Here is a 20,297-nt window from a genome sequence, read left to right on the forward strand (position 1 = left end):
ACATGGGATGAGACAATCCCTCCACTTGCTCACCGACCAAATCTGAACAGGCTGTTACATGGGATGAGACAATCCCTCCACTTGCTCACCGACCAAATCTGAACAGGCTGTTACATGGGATAAGACAATCCCTCCACTTGCTCACCGACCAAATCTGAACAGGCTGTTACATGGGATAAGACAATCCCTCCACTTGCTCACCGACCAAATCTGAACAGGCTGTTACATGGGATAAGACAATCCCTCCACTTGCTCACCGACCAAATCTGAACAGCCTGTTACATGGGATAAGACAATCCCTTCACTTGCTCACCGACCAAATCTGAACAGGCTGTTACATGGGATGAGACAATCCCTCCACTTGCTCACCGACCAAATCTGAACAGGCTGTTTACATGGGATAAGACAATCCCTCCACTTGCTCACCGACCAAATCTGAACAGGCTGTTACATGGGATGAGACAATCCCTCCACTTGCTCACCGACCAAATCTGAACAGGCTGTTACATGGGATAAGGGTGGCCGAGTGGTAACGCACTTGCGCTCGGAAGCGAGAGGTTGCGTGTTCAGGCCTGGGTCAGGCCGCAATTTTCTCCCCCCTTTCCTAACCTAGGTGGTGGGTTCAAGTGCTAGTCTTTCGGATGAGATGAAAAACCGAGGTCCCTTCGTGTACACTACATTGGGGTGTGCACGTTAAAGATCCCACGATTGACAAAAGGGTCTTTCCTGGCAAAATTGTATAGGCATAGATAAAAATGTCCATCAAATACCCGTGGGACTTGGAATAAAGTAAAAAAAAAAAAATTCCATCTCACACGGCATTAAGTCTCAGGAAACATGAATACACGCATGCAGAAAAAAAAATATATGGGTAGCGCCGTATGTATGGCAGCTCACTTTCCCTGGGGAGAAAGCAGCCCGAATTTCCATGAGGGTAACCTCACTGGACTGTAAATCTTATCCAATCCAATCCAATCCAAATCTGAACAGGCTGTTACATGGGATGAGACAATCCCTTCACTTGCTCACCGACCAAATCTGAACAGGCTGTTACATGGGATGAGACAATCCCTCCACTTGCTCACCGACCAAATCTGAACAGGCTGTTACATGGGATGAGACAATCCCTCACCGACCAAAAAACATAGTGCTTTTAGTTATGCGCTATAGAAATCTCCTTAATAAATAATAAATAAATAAATACATGGGATAAGACAATCCCTTCACTTGCTCACCGACCAAATCTGAACAGGCCAGGCGTTTCTTTCTTTATTTGGTGTTTAACGTCGTTTTCAACCACAAAGGTTATACAGCAGTCCCTCTCATGAACGGACACCCTTGGGCCATAGCAAAACTGTCCGTACATTGCAGGTGTCCGGTCACGGGAGGGGTGACCACACCACCCCCTCCCCCATACACTCCGGGGCACACAGAGACACACAAACAACAGGATTGAGTCTATGCTAATCACTTCTTGTGGCTACTAAACAATAACAATAAACTCCTAATACTTCTTTAAACTTCGTTCTGTAAAAATGATTTGTATGAAAAGTGTTGAAAAGAAGAGATAAAATAAATCCTCAAGGCAGTGAACACACTCACCATGCTCTGACATACGAAAGCAGCCACACAAACACAGCACAGAGGAGCGTGTGCAGATGCTTTGCAAGAATAAGCTTGAAAACCAGTTTGAATAAATAGCAGCAGATAGAGCTGCATGTCATAATCAAGTAATTTATTTGTTTCTTGTCTGGCTTTATTGACTGCATGCCGATCATGTGGCATGGCAGTGACTTTTCACTCTTCAGTCGGAAATACACTGTACATAACACAGCTCCCACTCTCCCTCACTAATGCCTACCCCAAGCCGTGACAACTGATGCTTGGAAATTGTGTGGAAGAGTACACCTCTCTATTTCTCTCCAATGCTCTTCCTGCTGACATGCGGTGACACCGGACATCGACACCCCACAGAGTTTAGCCAGCTAACCCTCCACCCCCCCCCCTTTCTCTCTCTCACTCCCTCCAGCCATGTACTGTTGGGGGCTGTGGGCAGAGAGACCAGCTGCACTGTTCACTCAGAGCAAAACCAGTTGACTGTGTCGTAACTTTTGACAAAGCAAGACAACTGAAGGGTTCATAGATTAGGCAACCGACTCACTGGTCAAGGCTGAGGGGAAACAAGAGTATCTTGTCAATGAAAGAGGTTACACACAGACACACGATGGGTACACGTGCACTCAAGTTATCAGTGACTGTCATCACACCATTGCGGCTGTGATCTTTGTACCAAGAGCCGGACTGCTCTGTTATCGATTTTGTTGTGGTGAAAATTTGACGATGGTCTGTCCGTACATTGGAGGTATGACCTGCTTTTGGGACCGAAAATGAGTGTCCGCGTCCACGTTTTGCAGGTGTCCGTTTAAGGGGGGGCAAATATAGAAGGAAAACACTCCGTGCCGAGCAAATGTGTCCGTACATGTCAGGTGTCCGCTCACGCCGGGGGCCGTACATTGCAGGGACTGCTGTATCGCGACGGGGAAAGGGGGGAGATGGGATAGAGCCACTTGTTAATTGTTTCTTGTTCACAAAAGCACTAATCAAAAATTTGCTCCAGGGGCTTGCAACGTAGTACAATATATTACCTTACTGGGAGAATGCAAGTTTCCAGTACAAAGGACTTAACATTTCTTACATACTGCTTGACTAAAATCTGTACAAAAATTGACTATATTCCCCGGCGTTTTCTCTGCACAGTGGGAATGTTTTTCATTAACAATTTGCGTAAAGGCCATCAGTGGCTTTTTAAGGAATGAATTGATCAACTGACCACAGCAGGCAGCCAGGCCGCTGAGTCTTGGTGTGTGTCCAAGGGGAGGCATGGTCTATCCCGTGTAAAGCCTGTTTCCATCAGAGATGTTGAGCCGAAACTCAAAAATGTTAATAATAAATTTTCATTTGATTACCCGAATCACATATAAGAATTGACACAGTCTGAGATGCTACAGGTCTGAAATACGCTATCCGTCAAAGGGAAGCAACCCCACAAAAAAAGTGCTGCAATAGTGCGTCGGTAAGGACGCCAGTCCATAGGGGTTATCTCCCCTCTGGCATGTGTGACGTCACTACCGCTCCACAGCACGTGGCAAGTCAAACGACTTTTTCAGCAATTAGTTGCCTAAATCAAAAAAGGCTGGTCGGCATAACCGGAAACCGGGAAGCCAACCTGCCGGAAGCCTCCAAAGACGATGCGCCCTCAGGAAATATCTGGATGTCACTTCCACAGCCATTTACATTTTAATCCTTCTAGCTCCAACGTCGGAATTTACCATCAGCATATTTCATTTTCAGTCCCGAAGTTATTCGATTTACTTGTCAAATCAGTGGCGGCGGAAGATGGAATTTTACGAAACTGAAAGGGAGAAAGTCTTGATATGAAAGTAAATTACAGAGGTTGTGACTACGAAATCTGAAAAGCAAGGTCCTTAAACAAAAAGCAAGTCTTCAATGGAAGTGGCTGAATGGAGCTTTCTCTGTAAAAGCATACAAACACACCAACAGAGACACTCAAATGAAAATGATCAAATCATTCTATCGGCCCATTCTACTCATGAGAACACAGCGAGAGAAAGAAGAATGAAAGCTTACCGACGCTCTTTCTCTCCTTCCTTTTGGCAGCCTCTGTTGAAAAGAAATGCAAAGCTATTACATTTACTTATCATGCATATTGATGATGAAATAAAAACACCCGCGAATGACTAAGAGAACAAATCATAGCTCTTCTATGTCAGTCTTCACAGTTTTGACACACACTCACAGGCATCCTTGAAATTGTTTCTGAATGAATCTGTTTGCTATGCTAATGAAGTTTAGGCCTGTTCACTCTTCAGAAAGAGAATAGTGAGAATGAGCATGACAGACACACAAACACAGAGATAAAAGTGTGTGTGCGCACGCACGTGTGTGTGTTTGTGTGTGTGTGTGTGTATGCATGCGTGCATATGTGCGTGCATGTGCGTGCATGCGTGCGTGCATGCGTGTGTGTGTGTGCATGCATGCGTGTGTGCATGCATGCGTGCGTGCGTGTGTGTGTGTGTGTGTGAATGTGTATTGTCCGGGGTGTGTGTCTGCAACTGTGAACATATCTGCATGCAAGGATTTATAAGACTTTCTGCATGGATGCAAAATTCATTGTTTTCTCGTCAGAGATGTTCTTTGGTATTAGCAGTCAAGTGATATGCCAAAACTGATTTCAAATCGCTGAAAACTTAGTATTTTGGTCTTATTACCAAACAGTTTTACGAGACGGGAAAGAAGACGCACAAGGACTGCCAAAAACTTTTGAAAATTCCCAAAACTTGTACTGCCATTTCGGCAAATTTGCCAAAGAAATAAATCCTTGTTGACTACAACCATACTTCTGCAACTGATCCTGGCTGTTCGTAGAGCAGACTTGGGGGCCTTTTTCTTTGAGACCACATGCACAGGTCCTTTTTCCTTTGCACCTTTCTTCCCTTTCTTCCCGACCTTTGCAGAGGTCGTCTTCTTGGCAGCAGTGGCGGTCGACTTGCAAGCCTTGGAGCTTATACCTCTGTCTGCAGGTTTCTTTTTGGCAAGGGGCTTCTCCTTTGGTCCTGCCATTTGTTTCACTGCTGGAAATTTATAACAAGCACTTGTACACAGTGTTTCCTGAATTATAATCTTCAAACAAATCTTTTTAATATTAGTGTTATTCACCACAAAACACCATTCTCTGGGAGCTTGACAAAACAACCTTCTACCAGACATTGAAATTCAAAATTAAAGTACACACACACAAATATTTCCTTTGATTTGTGTGACGAAGGGACACCTTTAGGACCACTTGAAAGTGTAGTTCAGTTGGTAGAGCATTGGCCTTGTGATCCACGGGCTGTGGGTTGAAACCCAGGCCATGATGGCCACAGGTCAACTTTGTGTGCAGGCTCACAAATCATAGCCATGTCCCACCCCTGTGTCACCACTGTGTCACACATTATGCCAGAGGTATAGGTGGCTCATGACACCTAAACACGCACACACCCGTGAGCATGACTCTGTTGCTGATAGCTTTCCACTCGGAGAAAGTGACCCGAAAATGCCCAGCAATGGGACACTTATAAACTGATGAAAATGGAGGGGGATGAAAATGGAGGGGGATGAAAATGGAGGGGGAAAACATGTCGGGTGAAGACAATACACACAGGGACAAAAGAGGTGTTACTTGGAGTTGTCCTCTCATGAGAGGTACTGTACTGCAGCATGACAAAGTAAGAACGTTGTACAGCACAAGGTTTAGGTGAGCAAACACTCGATGCAGTTCACTGAAGCAAAATAACCATGTCAGGCTCTGTCTCTTATTTTCAGTCCAAAAATGCACTGATGTTGGGTTCACCATAAAAGGGACATGACTGCAGTAAGAACAGGGTCAAAGTTATACAGAGTACTAATAGAATGCCCTCCCTTGGCAAACATAGACCTTGATGCAAAACAGTATGGGACAGTATATTAACTGTGTCAAAAAGGCTCTGTGTGTAAACACACATATACACACACATGTGGGAACACACACACACACACACACACACACACACACACACACACACACACACACACACACACACACAGACAGACAGACAGACACACAGACATAGACAGACAGACAACAGCCAGGCAGGCAGACAGCCAATACTTACTAGGGAGCTCAGTTCCAGGCCTCAATGTTTCTCCTAACTGTGTTTCTCTTTCAGTGGCTGAGGACAGAGACAGTAGACTGTCAATACATTACAGCGCAAGTACAAATAATGATAAAAACAGTGAACAACACAAAACTACACCACTTGCCAACAGTCACAGACATACATCAAGACTGGCAGATACACAGATACCATTACCAATGAAGAAATCCCAAACACAAGAAAGTCAAGGAGGTACATTTTGAAATTTACACAAAAAGGTGCAGTCTGATGCGAATTTGAACACGTTCATAACTTTCTCAATACTAACATTTCTGAAAAGCTGTACATTTGCAGATGAGAGGAATTAGCCCTGACACACACAGACAGACACACAGACAGACACAGACAGACAGACAGACAGACAGACAGACAGACAGACAGACAGACAGACACACACACACACACACACACACACACACTGACACAATTCAACAGGAAAACAAGCAAGAACATAGTTACACAGATTCACATATTTCAACCTGTGCATGTCCATGATACTGGGTAACAGTTACAAAATCAGTGTGTGACTAACTTTGCTGGTCTATAAACTTGCTCTCACAAAGCCTTGGACTCAGTTGATGGTTTCATGTGATGTATGAGAACTTTGTCTTATGAAATAAAATAAGTTTGCAAAAAAAGTTGTGTTTGTGAATTTGTTTGATATTTTTATTTTTGTTTATCGAAGCATGGCCTCAAAATGGCGCTTGCAAGTGGGACATAACAAAGCTTCTCACTTCTATGCACTGGTGTTTTTGTTCCAAAGATCATTTGTTGGGGCACATGATGTTAGGTTAGGACACATTTTTCCAATAAAAACACAGAAAATAATATAAATTGAGCAATAGATCTTTCAAAAATATCAATGATCGGCGATAAACACACACGACTTTCCGATTTCACTTGGTTTCGTTTCCTTCTGTAATGTACGCAAAGCACACTAACTGACTTCACGCAGTCAATTGTCAATGTGTTGTGATGAAATAGCTGCTTGAGAACCTTCCATTTATTGTCTTTGGAATATCTGATTGAAAAAAGGTCTTTTGTATGTGTACAAGCCTGTTTAAGTTTGATTATTGACACCTTTTGTCAGAGTGCTCATGTCCCTTAACTGTTACCCAGTATCATGGATGTGCACCCACTACACGTTCTTCAGGTAGTTATTTTTCACGCAGGTAATCAGTCTGAAGTTGTTGATAAAGATAATCAAAATTCAAACATGACTCACTATTTAACTTGGCAACTTGAGCCCAGTTTCTCACAAGGTGACTGAAAAGCAAAATAGAAGAGAAAAAGTCAAATAAGATTTTTTATTTTAAAAGGGCTTTTGTGTGAAATGCAGCCCATTGTGGTCACTGGAACTCTTCACCTACAACTGTCAGCTTGCCTTTGCCTTCACTGGCCTTTGTCAGAGTCTTCATTGTACATACTGTCAGCTTGCCTTTGCCTTCACTGGCCTTTGTCAGTCTACATTGTACATACTGTCAGCTTGCCTTTGCCTTCACTGGCCTTTGTCAGTCTACATTGTACATACTGTCAGCTTGCCTTTGCCTTCACTGGCCTTTGTCAGTCTACATTGTACATACTGTCAGCTTGCCTTTGCCTTCACTGGCCTTTGTCAGAGTCTTCATTGTACATACTGTCAGCTTGCCTTTGCCTTCACTGGCCTTTGTCAGAGTCTTCATTGTACATACTGTGAAACCCCCAAATTAAGACACACACAGCCCCCGACCTCGACCGATCACCCCCCCCCCCCCCCCTCTCTGAAACCTGATTTTGTTCACTTTTGATGGTCTGTACTGGGCGACACTATGGAATAAAACTCCTTACGGTATAAAAAATCCACACAGTATAAAAATCCACATGGTATAAAACTACACAGTGTTAAACTCCACATGGTATAAAATTGCACATGGTATAAAACTCTACACAGTATAAACATCCACATGGTATTAAAACTACCAGTATAAAACTCCACATGGTATAAAATTGCACATGGTATAAAACTCTACACAGTGTAAAACTCCACATGGTATAAAACTCCACAGTGTAAAACTCCACATGGTATAAAATTCCACATGGTATAAAACTCTACATGGTACAAAACTCCACATGGTATAAAACTTCACAGTGTAAAACTCCACATGGTATAAAACTCCACTCACACGTAGAGGGTAGAGTCTGCTCCTGCTGCACCGCGGCGATTTCCAGGCAGACAGAAATCCTCCGGAATATTGCCAAACTTCTGGTAGGCCAGGGCCTCACTGAGCGACTGAGTCTCCTCAGTGTGCACACACTCCTTGTCGGACACTGCGCACAAAATGGAAGCACATGTGGTGTCTTACGATTGTTTACATGCAGGTTTGGTGCGTCAAAGAAAATGTTCCATTTTATTGTACCCACGTCTCCCGAGGAAGTGACAAAGAATTTCAAGAACGAAGTTGGTCTTAGTGACTTCAACATATCAGCAGTACAAAATGAAGGGCAAGGTCACCACCAGGCTGTACATGTATCGGTATCGTAAGTCATTAATGTCATGCGACACTGATCTATACCTGATGCTCTGTTGAGTGGCGTGGCGAACGCAATGGTCTGCATGTATCGGTATCGTAAGTCATTAATGTCATGCGACACTGATCTATTACCTGATGCTCTGTTGAGCGGTGTGGCAAACGCAATGGTCTGCATCTGGCGCCAGAAGTCGTCAACATTCTCCAGGGAGTCAAAGCGCACGCGTATCTCCGGAAACGCGGTCATGCCCTCCGGTAGTGAGGTCATAATCTGACCCGGGGCGCTGTAGGTGGTGTTCAGCAACAGGCCCGACTTGCGCAGGAATAGAAACTGCTGCTCACACAAAAACACAACCACATTTTAGTAAGACACATTCAAATCTAGTCAAACTGTCTGCTTAACGCCACAAGCCATAGTAAGACACATTCAAATCTAGTCAAACAGTCTGCTTAACGCCACAAGCCATAGTAAGACACATTCAAATCTAGTCAAACTGTCTGCTTAACGCCACAAGCCATAGTAAGACACATTCAAATCTAGTCAAACTGTCTGCTTAACGCCACAAGCCATAGTAAGACACATTCAAATCTAGTCAAATTGTCTGCTTAACGCCACAAGCCATAGTAAGACACATCCAAATCTAGTCAAACTGTCTGCTTAACGCCACAAGCCATAGTAAGACACATTCAAATCTAGTCAAATTGTCTGCTTAACGCCACAAGCCATAAAAACACATCAAAATCTAGCCAAACTTTAAAGTTTAGCACCTTAACACTTTCGTGACGGGAGGTGACTATATTAGTAATAGCGCTGCAACGCCCACGGACGGGAAGTGACTATTTTAGTATTAGACATACAAGGTACACGACTCGTGATTGCTTCCCGGTTTTTGAAGCTTGCAGTAAATTGAGTTGTTTCCCTTGATACACGTGGTTTTCTCTTCCGGCTTGATCAAATTAGTGCAGATTTGCGTGGTGTTTTCGAACAAAAAAAATGAATCGAAGGCGAGCCTTGTCACGGGAGGAGATTCTCCGGATGTTGGATCTTGAGGATCCTGTAGATCATGATACATCGTGTCGTTTTAGCCTCAAGAAAGCGATAATAGCAGTGATATTGAGGAAGAAACAGTCCCGTTGTTGCTAGTACGAGTCGGCAACTACACGTGGTAGGGGGTGATACTGCTAGACGAACATGTATCTCGGAATCGTGCAGGAGTTATAGGGGCGTGGCAGCACTGATAACAATGGATGGCTGGAGCCTTCAAATCCTTTTGGAATTGTTCATAGGTGTACAGTTGGTACTTTGTTGTGAAAATGTGACTTATATTCAATATGGATTACCTAGACATCATTTGGTGAGTGTTACAGTTTTGTTTCATTTGAGTCAGGATGCTGTGAGTGAATGCGTGATTTGCTTGTTTTTTTCTTTGTACTGTCTCCTTATTTCTGTGTACAATGTTAACAATATTTCAGCTAATTCATAGGTTTTACACCTTGTTTGGTTATAACATTATTTATAATACTTTCTGTTAAAAAATAACTTTTAAAAAAAGCAGTGGAAAATAAAACACACACAAAAAAACGTTAAAAACACAAATTATCCCCCTTTCACCCCCCTTTCACCCCCCTTTGCTAAAACAAATCGCGTGACAAACTTATAAATAGCACGACTGAACTGGGCATCCATTTTTGAATTAGTACACAAAATTTGGTGGTGATTGGACTTAATTCAAGCTTGCTAGACAGATTTCTTTACAGTTACTGATTTTTGGGAAGTTTCTTGGTGGCAAGCTTGGGCAGGCAGGACGTTAACGCCGTGGCAGTGCTAGTCACAATAGTGTTAAGCCGTGTGCATGCAAAATAAAAGAATTAAAGAGAAATCCTTGATTCTTTAACTGCCAACATCAATACTGACAATCATAAAATAAAAATTACTATCCAAGTGTCTTGCTAAGAATTACTTTGTTTTCTTAAGGGCGACACTTGAGCTAAACTTTCATAGCTTGCTTGCGGCAGAACACATCGTTAATCAAGATCCCACGTTACACCACAAGATTTGTTAGCCCGGATGTCATCGTCAGAAACTATAGAGCCTAACTGCACAATGTAATTAGTCCTAAAACATGCTTTATATATATTATATAGCACAAAACATACGACACTCTTTTAAAAATTGGCCGCATTAATTTTGTCTTACATTATATAAGGAACTTACCTTGTTGTCAAGTGCTGCGCACTGTAACCCTAAGCCCACACTACAGCCTGTACAGGTGAAGCATCCACAAGCGTCAAGAACGTAACTCAGTTCTCAATCGTGTCCGATAACAAAACAAAACGGCATCGACACAACGATTCACAGTGACAACAACCAACACCAAACTTTTATCGACGTCGACGACGGCATCCACCGTAGGACGAAAACAACTCTCACGCCAAGTGAAGAAGGAAGCGAAAAACAAACAGAGAATTGCCTGTCGTCTGCTGGCCTTCTACTTCACGTCTTAGTTCTATCCCTTGGTTGACATGGATCCGCAGACCACTAACCTTACTTCTCTCATGTAACAGTAGAGGCCCCATAGCCAGCAGCCCCAGACGACACAGGTTCTGGCAGACCACTAACCTTACTTCTCTCATGTAACAGTAGAGGCCCCATAGCCAGCAGCCCCAGATGACACAGGTTCTGGCAGACCACTAACCTTACTTCTCTCATGTACCAGTAGAGGCCCCATGGCCAGTAGCCCCAGACGACACAGGTTCTGGCAGACCACTAACCTTACTTCTCTCATGTAACAGTAGAGGCCCCATAGCCAGTAGCCCCAGACGACACAGGTTCTGGCAGACCACTAACCTTACTTCTCTCATGTAACAGTAGAGGCCCCATCGCCAGTAGCCCCAGACGGCACAGGTTCTGGCAGACCACTAACCTTACTTCTCTCATGTAACAGTAGAGGCCCCATGGCCAGTAGCCCCAGACGACACAGGTTCTGGCAGACCACTAACCTTGCTTCTCTCATGTAACAGTAGAGGCCCCATGGCCAGTAGCCCCAGACGACACAGGTTCTGGCAGACCACTAACCTTACTTCTCTCATGTAACAGTAGAGGCCCCATGGCCAGTAGCCCCAGACGGCACAGGTTCTGGCAGACCACTAACCTTACTTCTCTCATGTAACATTAGAGGCCCCATGGCCAGTAGCCCCGGACGACACAGGTTCTGGCAGACCACTAACCTTGCTTCTCTCATGTAACAGTAGAGGCCCCATGGCCAGTAGCCCCAGACGACACAGCTTCTGGCAGACCACTAACCTTACTTCTCTCATGTAACATTAGAGGCCCCATGGCCAGTAGCCCCAGACGGCACAGGTTCTGGCAGACCACTAACCTTACTTCTCTCATGTAACATTAGAGGCCCCATGGCCAGTAGCCCCAGACGACACAGGTTCTGGCAGACCACTAACCTTGCTTCTTTCATGTGCCATCAGAGGCCCCATAGCCAGTAGCCCAAGACGACACAGGTTCTGGCAGACCTCGGTGATGGAGATCATGTAGACCTTGATCCGCAGCATGTGTCCCAGCACGTTCACCGGAAGAGCTGTCAGTGGGTAGTTCCTTTTTCTGTCGTCCAACAGGAAGTCTTTGATCACATCCGGCATCTGAAAGATAAAAGGAGACCAGAGTTTTAGAACATGCACAATCATTTAAAGTCGGGATAACATCCGGGAACATGCCCCTAGTTGCTTACCTGTGAGGGCGTTAAAAAACATTCATCATTCTTTAGACACACATACAGTGGAACTCCCCCACCCCTCCCCTTCAAGATCCCCTCTCAATCTCTGTTGATAACTTCTGTGAATTTAGCCCCATTTCAAGACTTCCTCCTCTTTAAGACCTCAATTTCTCTGATTATTTTAGGTCTTAGAAGGGAGAGTATAAAGGGACTTTAGCCAGCAAACCCCTCTGGTCTTTCTGTTGGTTCTGTCAGAAAGTTGCACCCCTTGGCTAGTTGAACTGCTAATATGACATAAAGCAAACAAGAATTGTTCTCAAGAGAGCTGACAACCCGCAGTGTTTACTGGGAAGGGAATCTTGAGTCGTTACATCACAGCTGCTCTCGCAGCACCTTCAGATAAGCCAAATAAAATAATGGGATGCCCAGTAGCTCAGTTGGTAGAAAACCTCGGTAATTGTGCCATAAGAGCACCCAGGTAGCGCAACTCTGTTGCTGCAACTTTCCACTGAGAGGAAGCAACCTGAATTTCCCAGCGATGTAAATTGTAATGAAAATAAAAAAAATGAAATGCAATAAAATAACAAGTGTGATGACAAACCTCCACATTGGTCAGTTTGACAAACAGCGACAGCGGCATGACAAGCAAGAGGTCACCAATGCTGCACACGCCATCTGAACGACCCAACAGCGCTTTTGCATCTGAAACACACACAATGTTTAATCAGCCGTGTGATTTTTTGTACACACAAATAAGACACAACAGCCAAGAGATCATGAAATTAACAAATTAAAAAAAGGTTCTCCCTGCCCCTGCAATTTGTTTGACAAAATTATGCAAAATCCTACAATTAGATGCAATTATGTGATCTCCAAAGTGATTTGAGACCTCCGTCAACAACAACAAAATGGATGCACAAATAGCCATACCGTCGTAGCGTCTGAGAGGTTTGATGTAGCGGCGCCAGTCCTCAATGTCCAGATACACGGGCGGTTCCTTCGTTTCACCATCTCCCCCCTCAGCGCTGCTTGGACCATCTCCCCCCTCAGCGCTGCTTGGACCATCTCCCCCATCAGCGCTGCTTGGACCATCTCCCCCATCAGCGCTGCTTGGGCCAGCTCCTTCCTGAAAGTGGAAAAAACACACCATGAAATACAGTGCAACCTCCCCTATCAAGACCTACAACATTTTAACAAAATCAGGTCTTGACATCAAAGATGTCTTAGAAAGGGGAATAATGTACAGGGGCTGTGGGCAGCAAGTCCGGAAAAGCAGGGTCTTAATTAGAGTGAAGTCTCAAATTGGGGCGATGGGGGGTCCACAGTGTTATTGCGATGGAAGAAAGCCCTTGAGACTGGGTCAAAATTGTCCCTCCACTGCAGGTGAGCTATCACTAAATGTATATTTTAGTCAAGGTTAAAAGACACAGGAATAGCAGAAGGTGACCTTAATATTTGGGATCTGTTCTTGCATGGGAGGGGTCTCACATCTAAGAGTACATGACGCTAGAGCTCACAGCTTCACTTGAGCATCCGTACGTGGGTGTGTTTTTAACCGAAGATGGGCTACGGAGTCTGAGCTTTAGACGTTCTTCTTCTTCTTCTTCTTCTTTCTTGATGTGGACTGGGTTCATCAGAACGTCTGTAGTCCAGCGGCGGAGTACTGGGTGATTGGTTACTGGTGGTGGGTGACCCAATAACTCCGAGAAGATGGTTAAAAGTATAAAACTATTTACACGAAGAGCTGCAGGGTTACTGTGTCAGCGAGGCAAGTCCGTGGGTACGACCCAGACCAGTTTGGAAGGACTCCAGTGAAGGAGCAACTGTGGTCTTAGGGTCGAGCTTGTTCCACTGACGCAGTGTTCGGGGGAAGAAGGAGTTGAAGAGAACAGGATGGGATGCCCTCTCCTGGAACAGTCTCTGGGCTCCTCTGGTGCGGCTGTCGCCAGAGGTGTAGAACTCGGCCTTGTTGATGTCGACTATGCCGTTGTTGATCTTGTAGAGCATAGTGAGGCGGTTGGTGAGTCTTCTGTCGGCGAGTGGTTCCCATTGGAGGGTCTTCAGCATGCTGGTCACACAGCCTGGGGTCCGATCGCTGTAGTTGTTGTGGACGTAACGGGCTGCTCTGCGTTGGACTTTTTCAAGCTCCGTGACGTCTTTCTGAGAGATTGGGTCCCAGACTGGCGAGGCGTAGTCAAGGACCGGTCTGACCATGGCCTTGTACGTAGCAGCTCTGACGGTGGTGGTGCACTCCCGGAAGTTCCGCCGCAAGAAGCCCACAGTTCTGTTGCCCTTGTTGACAGTCGCTTGCACGTGGCTGCTCCAGGACAGGTCATCGGAGATTAAGACCCCTAGGTACTTGCTGGATGGTGTTGTTTCCAGAGTCTGTCCATGGAGGCTGTAGGAAGTTGGTAGGATGGGCTTCTTCTTGTTCGGGGCAATGCGGATGACGGTGCACTTGCTGGGGTTGAATTCCATCTGCCATGTTGATTCCCACTGTTCGAGGCTGGATAGGTCCTGTTGGAGCTGCAGACTGTCCGCTGGAGAGGATATACGTTTGAAGAGTAGGGAGTCGTCTGCAAAGAGTTTGACGCTGCTGAACTGAACGGATTCAGGGAGGTCGTTGATGAAGGCTAAAAACAGGAGAGGACCCAGGACGGTCCCCTGCGGAACTCCGGACTGCACTCCGACTGGAGACGATAGGACGCCCTCCAAGGCCACCTGCTGTTGACGCTGACTGAGGAAGGCAGAGATCCACTTGAGGGTGTCGTTTCTCACTCCGTAGTAAGCCAGTTTCGTGAGCAGGCGTTCTGAACATGTTCTTGGATGGGACTGAAATATGTCATGAATCCTGAAGAACCAGACAAACTAACATCAACCGAACAAAACACACCCAAAAAAAGAGAGGAAAAAAAAGGCCATAATTGAATCCGGATTTCCGGCATATACTGGAAGAATCCCACCCATGCATGTTTTCCATCCAAAACAATTGGGTTTTTTGTTGATCACATTATTGCTGCATGTATCATAAATGTTGAAGTGCTGTACGTTGTAATGATGGTCAACAAGAAAGAGCTGTTTCACTCCTGGCAACAATGTCAGTGATTACATTTCTCTCAGTCTTCAAGTAGTAACAAGTCATGGAAAGTGAAGCATAACTCTTCTTACCTCTGTTCCCTGACTAACAGAGTGCTCCCCCTTGGTGGTGTCCTTGACATTGGCAGGTTCCGTGCCCTGGTAGCCATAAATAATGTACCACAAAAAGCGATGCAGAAGTCGAACTTTCTCCAATTTCCGTGTGTTCTTTTGTTTTCCCTGCAAAGAATAGGGCATATAAATGATGATAGTATACGTATAATCAGTTCAGCCTGTCTGTCTGTTTCTTTTTTTTTTCTCCAATGTTGGTGTCTTCTTTAGATTTACCTGCATGGAATAGGCATATAGATGATGATGGTACACATGAGTTCTGCCCGCATGACATGTCTGTTTGTTTGTCTGTCTGTCTCCCTCTCTCTCTTGCTTTCTCTCTATTTCTTCTTCACTCTCTTGCTCTTGTACATACACGTACACAGTTATGGTTCTTACTTTTGTTCTTGTAACTCATGTTACTTTGGTTTTCGGTTATTTATTAAGGGCAGTTAAGGGCTGGATGTAAAGAAAACACCATATACTTGCTTATCTGTTATTGTTACTAAAGAGTTTGTTTGTATTGTTGCTTCTCTCTCTGAGGCTCTCACTCTCTCAATATATATCATAATTACTGTGTAATCCTTGTAAAAGAAAAAAACACTTTTCTAAGTCAAATCTCTCCCTCTGTCTCTGTCTCTGTCTCTCTCTCTCTCTCTCTCTCTCTCTCTCTCTCTCTCTCTCTCTCTCTCTCTCTCTCTCTCTCTCTCTCTCTCTCTCTCTCTCTCTCTCTCTCTCTCTCTCTCTCTCTCTCTCTCTCTCTCTCTCTCTCTCTCTCTCTCTCTCTCTCTCTCTCTCTCTCTCTCTCTCTCTCTCTCTCTCTCTCTCTCTCTCTCTCCAGACCTTAATCTTCTTGTCAATGGATGATACAGCAGACTCTGAAGCTTGTTTGGCGAGTTCGTTCAGCTGCCACCACTCTGTAAAGCTCTGGCCCAGTGACTGCGGTATCTTCTTCTTGTTGGTCTCCTGAAAACAATCATCAAGCAATGCTCATTTTGTTTTCATTACTTTGTTGTCATATTGCCAAGAAATTCAAGTCCTTCCCTCCTAATAGAAAGCTAGCAGCAACAGAGTCTCGCTACCCATGTGTGTGCATGTTTACGTTTTATCAGCCGCCTGCACTTTTGGCAGAATGACCTGGGACTTGTAAGTGCCACAGGGTTGGGACATGGATACTGTTTGCATATAAAGCCTAACACATGCTTGTTTACACAAAATTGAGTCTTTTTTCTCAATTTGAAATGTACACACACATATCAAGCGTTCAACGCTCATTTTCTTTCTCAGTTTCTGAGCCCTTCCTTTTGTCCGTTTGCTTTCTGCCATGAAGTGATACTAAAACAAAAAGTCAATCTGTCAGCCTGAAACTAAAAGATAGACACCCAAAACAAAGGATCACTCATCACCAAGACTACTGTAATGCTTAGCTCACTACTTCTCTCACCTACACTTTCTTCTTTTTTTCACTGGAGTTTTTTCCTCCTCTACTATTTGGTTTGATCGTTTCCTCTCCTTCTCATTTTTTGGATCTTTGCTATTTGCTTTTGTTTCTTGGTTTTCTTTCTGTATTCAAAGTAGTCGTCATGAAGATGCCTGAATAAGGCAAACATTTGACATCTTTGTGCTATCCTTGTCATGGTGAGAAATAAATCTTTCATTTTTGAAAACACCTCACCAATGGTCATTTTGTTTTTAGATACAGTGGAACCCCCTTTTAAGAACCCCCCCCCCCCAAAAAAAAAAAATTAAAGACTCCCTCCATTTTAAGACGTTGACCGTGTTTTCTCAGACTTTCTGTTCATAACATCTGTAAAATTACCCCCATTTTAAGACTCCCTCCATTTTAGGTCTTCAGCTTATTCTTGTGCGTTCTATTTCATGGCAGTTATATCTTCAGGTTGGTGACTGCCATGAAGTCTGCAGGGGAATTTTTATGTCTCAAAAGGAGGTTCCACTGTACACAAATTGCCCGAGCCAACTCACCGGCTGATACTGTACACAGACTGCCCGAGCCAACTCACCGGCTGATACACAAACTGCCCTAGCCAACTCACCGGCTGTACACAAACTGCCCTAGCCAACTCACCGGCTGTATACAAATTGCCTGAGCCAACTCACCGGCTGTACACAAATTGCCCGAGCCAACTCACCGGCTGATACTGTACACAGACTGCCCGAGCCAACTCACCGGCTGATACAATCCAAAGACTCGCAGCTTGGTTTGCTCAATGGCGTTGGCGACCAACTGGTGGTCCCGTGTGATGTCCTTGCCACAGATCATCATCATCTGAACAACAATATAACGCATACAACACACAGACAATCCATTCAAGGAAGAATGAGTTTCAAGGAAGTAAATAATGCTGGGGGTCATGGGGGCTGTGTATGCCACCTGGTGGGGATTTCTTGTGGCGTTGCCCCCAAAAGCTGTAGCATATTGGCCTTGTAAATATGAACTTAACCCCCTCTGGTGAAAGATATATTGACCATGTAAATATGAACTTAACCCCCTCTGGTCAAAGATATATTGGCCATGTAAATATGAACTTAACCCCCTCTGGTCAAAGATATATTGGCCTTGTAAATATGAACTTAAACCCCTCTGGTCAAAGATATATTGGCCTTGTAAATATGAACTTAAACCCCTCTGGTGAAAGATATATTGGCCTTGTAAATATGAACTTAAACCCCTCTGGTGAAAGATATATTGGCCTTGTAAATATGAACTTAAACCCCTCTGGTGAAAGATATATTGGCCTTGTAAATATGAACTTAACCCCCTCTGGTCAAAGATATATTGGCCATGTAAATATGAACTTAACCCCCTCTGGTCAAAGCTATATTGTGCATGTAAATATGAACTTAAACCCCTCTGGTCAAAGATATATTGGCCTTGTAAATATGAACTTAAACCCCTCTGGTGAAAGATATATTGGCCTTGTAAATATGAACTTAACCCCCTCTGGTCAAAGATATATTGTGCATGTAAAGAAAACGGCCATTTTGCCTCTCTTACCTCCGTCAAACTATAAAACATGTTAGCGACAGGCTTTGGTTTGGGTTTTTTGCATACGCGGAAATCCACAAAATCGCGGACATTTGGATTGCTGAGCGCATCACAGGCACAGGGAAGCAAACCAGCTTTTTCTAACAAGCATCTTTTTTCTGTCCCAATTTTTTTTCAAAATTTAAAAAGTCTTTTTCTTTTCAATATTGCTGTTGATAATTGATGAGATGGGGTTGATGATAATGATGATGCTATGGATTTCCATTTCCCTTTATGACTACATGACAGGGCAGAACTCTATGCTTTCTGTGATTATATATCCTGGCATCAACCAGGCTCGAGAACTGCTGAACCTGTGGTGGTTGGTGAGGTAGTTCGCACAACCTTGGCACCTTTTAAGTCACATTCGTTCATTAAATGACACTCGACTGTGAGGTCCCAGCCTTCTCACTGGAACCATAGCACTTCCACTCCGGGTCAGAGCCGACCTGAGTCCGAAAAACCTGCATGTCTTTGATGGGTATTGGGACCAATGACTTCCCAGCCCGCAGCCCAAAGAGCTAAACACTGTGCCACCGGGGCTGGTTCTAAAATCCTAAAATCTACCTCCGTCACTACACAAAACGACAAGCAAACTCTGTAGTGCATATTCCTGCAAAGTACAGATGAAAAATTATGTATATATTGAACATTGGATTTCCCTTCTTTGAGCCATGTGAGGTCAGAAGGCGACAAAAATTCATATTTAGGTGGCCAGCCGAGACTACAAAATAGTGCATGTTTGTGTCCGTTCAATCGTAAAAACTAAAAGGAATTCTAACCAGAATCGATTGATTCATAAATGTTCTTTGTATTTGTATTTTTTTACCAAAATATGACATTTGTCATTTAACGCAGATCTCGACAGTCATTGTTCACCTCGACCACTACCATGGTCTCGGAGGAACACTGACTGTCTTGATCAGTGTAAAATGTCATATTTTGGTCAAAAATACAAATAACGTATAAAGTATTAGCACCACAGCACAGTTCAAGGAACATGTCAAACGTAGCAGTTACAGGGGTATGGTGGAACCCTCCTTTTATATAATAATATAATGATAATAAATGAGCATTTATATAGCGCAACATCATAACTTTACAATTATGCTCTTTGCGCTTGACACATTTAAAATTAAAACACAGTTATACAAGCATTTACATCTACATTTATAGTCAACAACGCTTAATTAAAAGCATACACCATCAAACATACATTACAAAAAATTCTTCCACTAACTAAGCAATAAATAAATAAGACCCCATATTGAAAACTTCCCTCTTTTTAAGGCCCCGCTTTCTGAAATGTTTTTTTCATAGCCTGTGAAATGTTCCTCCGTTTTAAGACTCCCTGCCTTTCTTCTTCTTCTTCGTTCATGGGCTGAAACTCCCATGTTTACCCATTGTTTTGTTCAAGTGGATTTTTACGTATTTGACGGTTTTTAACCTGCCAATCAGGCAGCCATACGCTGATTTCTGGGGAAGACTCCTGCCTTTTAAGACCTCCTTATCTCAGATTTTTAAAGGTCTTAAAAGCGGGTTCCACTGTATTCTCCAAAGCTGTGCCCAGCACAAAAAGCCTACCTCATAGGTTCTGTTCTTGTGCTGCAAGCAACACGTGTAGGTGAGGAGCTTGTCCTCTTTCTCGCACCATTCCACCAGACGACGTACTGTCTTGAGACACAGGTTGTGTTCAATGGCGCCTTCTTCTTCAACTTGGTCTTCATGCATCTCGTGCAAACAAGCAATGATGCACTGTCATCAAAGAAATAAATCATTGAATTATTGATTGAATATCAGGCTCTGTCATCAAAAAAACCAAATGATTATGTAATGGACAAGATGCAGTTGTTCGAAAGGAAAGTGTTTGTTTGTTTTTGTGTGTGTGTGTGTGTGTGTGTGTGTGTGTGTGTGTGTGTGTGTGTGTGTGTGTGTGTGTGTGTGTGTGTCTGTGTGTCTGTGTGTCTGTGTGTCTGTATATGTCTGTGTCTTTCTGTCTGTGTGTGTGTCTGTGTGTGTCTGTGCATGCGTGCATACATGCATGTGTGTGTTTGTGTGCGTGTTTGCATGTATGTGC

General features: G+C 44.0%; 1 protein-coding gene across 1 annotated transcript in view; it reads right to left on the reverse strand.

The window, feature by feature from the left end:
* Nucleotides 1-20,297, reverse strand: part of LOC138963703 (general transcription factor 3C polypeptide 1-like) — a 64,367-nt gene that overhangs the window by 23,387 nt on the left and 20,683 nt on the right. Inside the window, exons 13-25 of the mRNA XM_070335549.1 lie at nt 19,805-19,975; nt 17,363-17,461; nt 16,018-16,140; nt 15,157-15,303; nt 12,919-13,114; nt 12,590-12,690; nt 11,720-11,914; nt 8,399-8,597; nt 7,919-8,063; nt 6,982-7,022; nt 5,715-5,771; nt 4,419-4,652; nt 3,649-3,681 (exon numbers count right to left, since the gene is read on the reverse strand). Of these exons, the coding sequence (XP_070191650.1) occupies nt 3,649-3,681; nt 4,419-4,652; nt 5,715-5,771; nt 6,982-7,022; nt 7,919-8,063; nt 8,399-8,597; nt 11,720-11,914; nt 12,590-12,690; nt 12,919-13,114; nt 15,157-15,303; nt 16,018-16,140; nt 17,363-17,461; nt 19,805-19,975 (1,741 nt within the window). The remainder of the gene's footprint in view (nt 1-3,648; nt 3,682-4,418; nt 4,653-5,714; nt 5,772-6,981; nt 7,023-7,918; nt 8,064-8,398; nt 8,598-11,719; nt 11,915-12,589; nt 12,691-12,918; nt 13,115-15,156; nt 15,304-16,017; nt 16,141-17,362; nt 17,462-19,804; nt 19,976-20,297) is intronic.

Source organism: Littorina saxatilis, linkage group LG4 (genome assembly GCF_037325665.1).
Source record: "Littorina saxatilis isolate snail1 linkage group LG4, US_GU_Lsax_2.0, whole genome shotgun sequence".
Classification (NCBI taxonomy): domain Eukaryota; kingdom Metazoa; phylum Mollusca; class Gastropoda; order Littorinimorpha; family Littorinidae; genus Littorina; species Littorina saxatilis.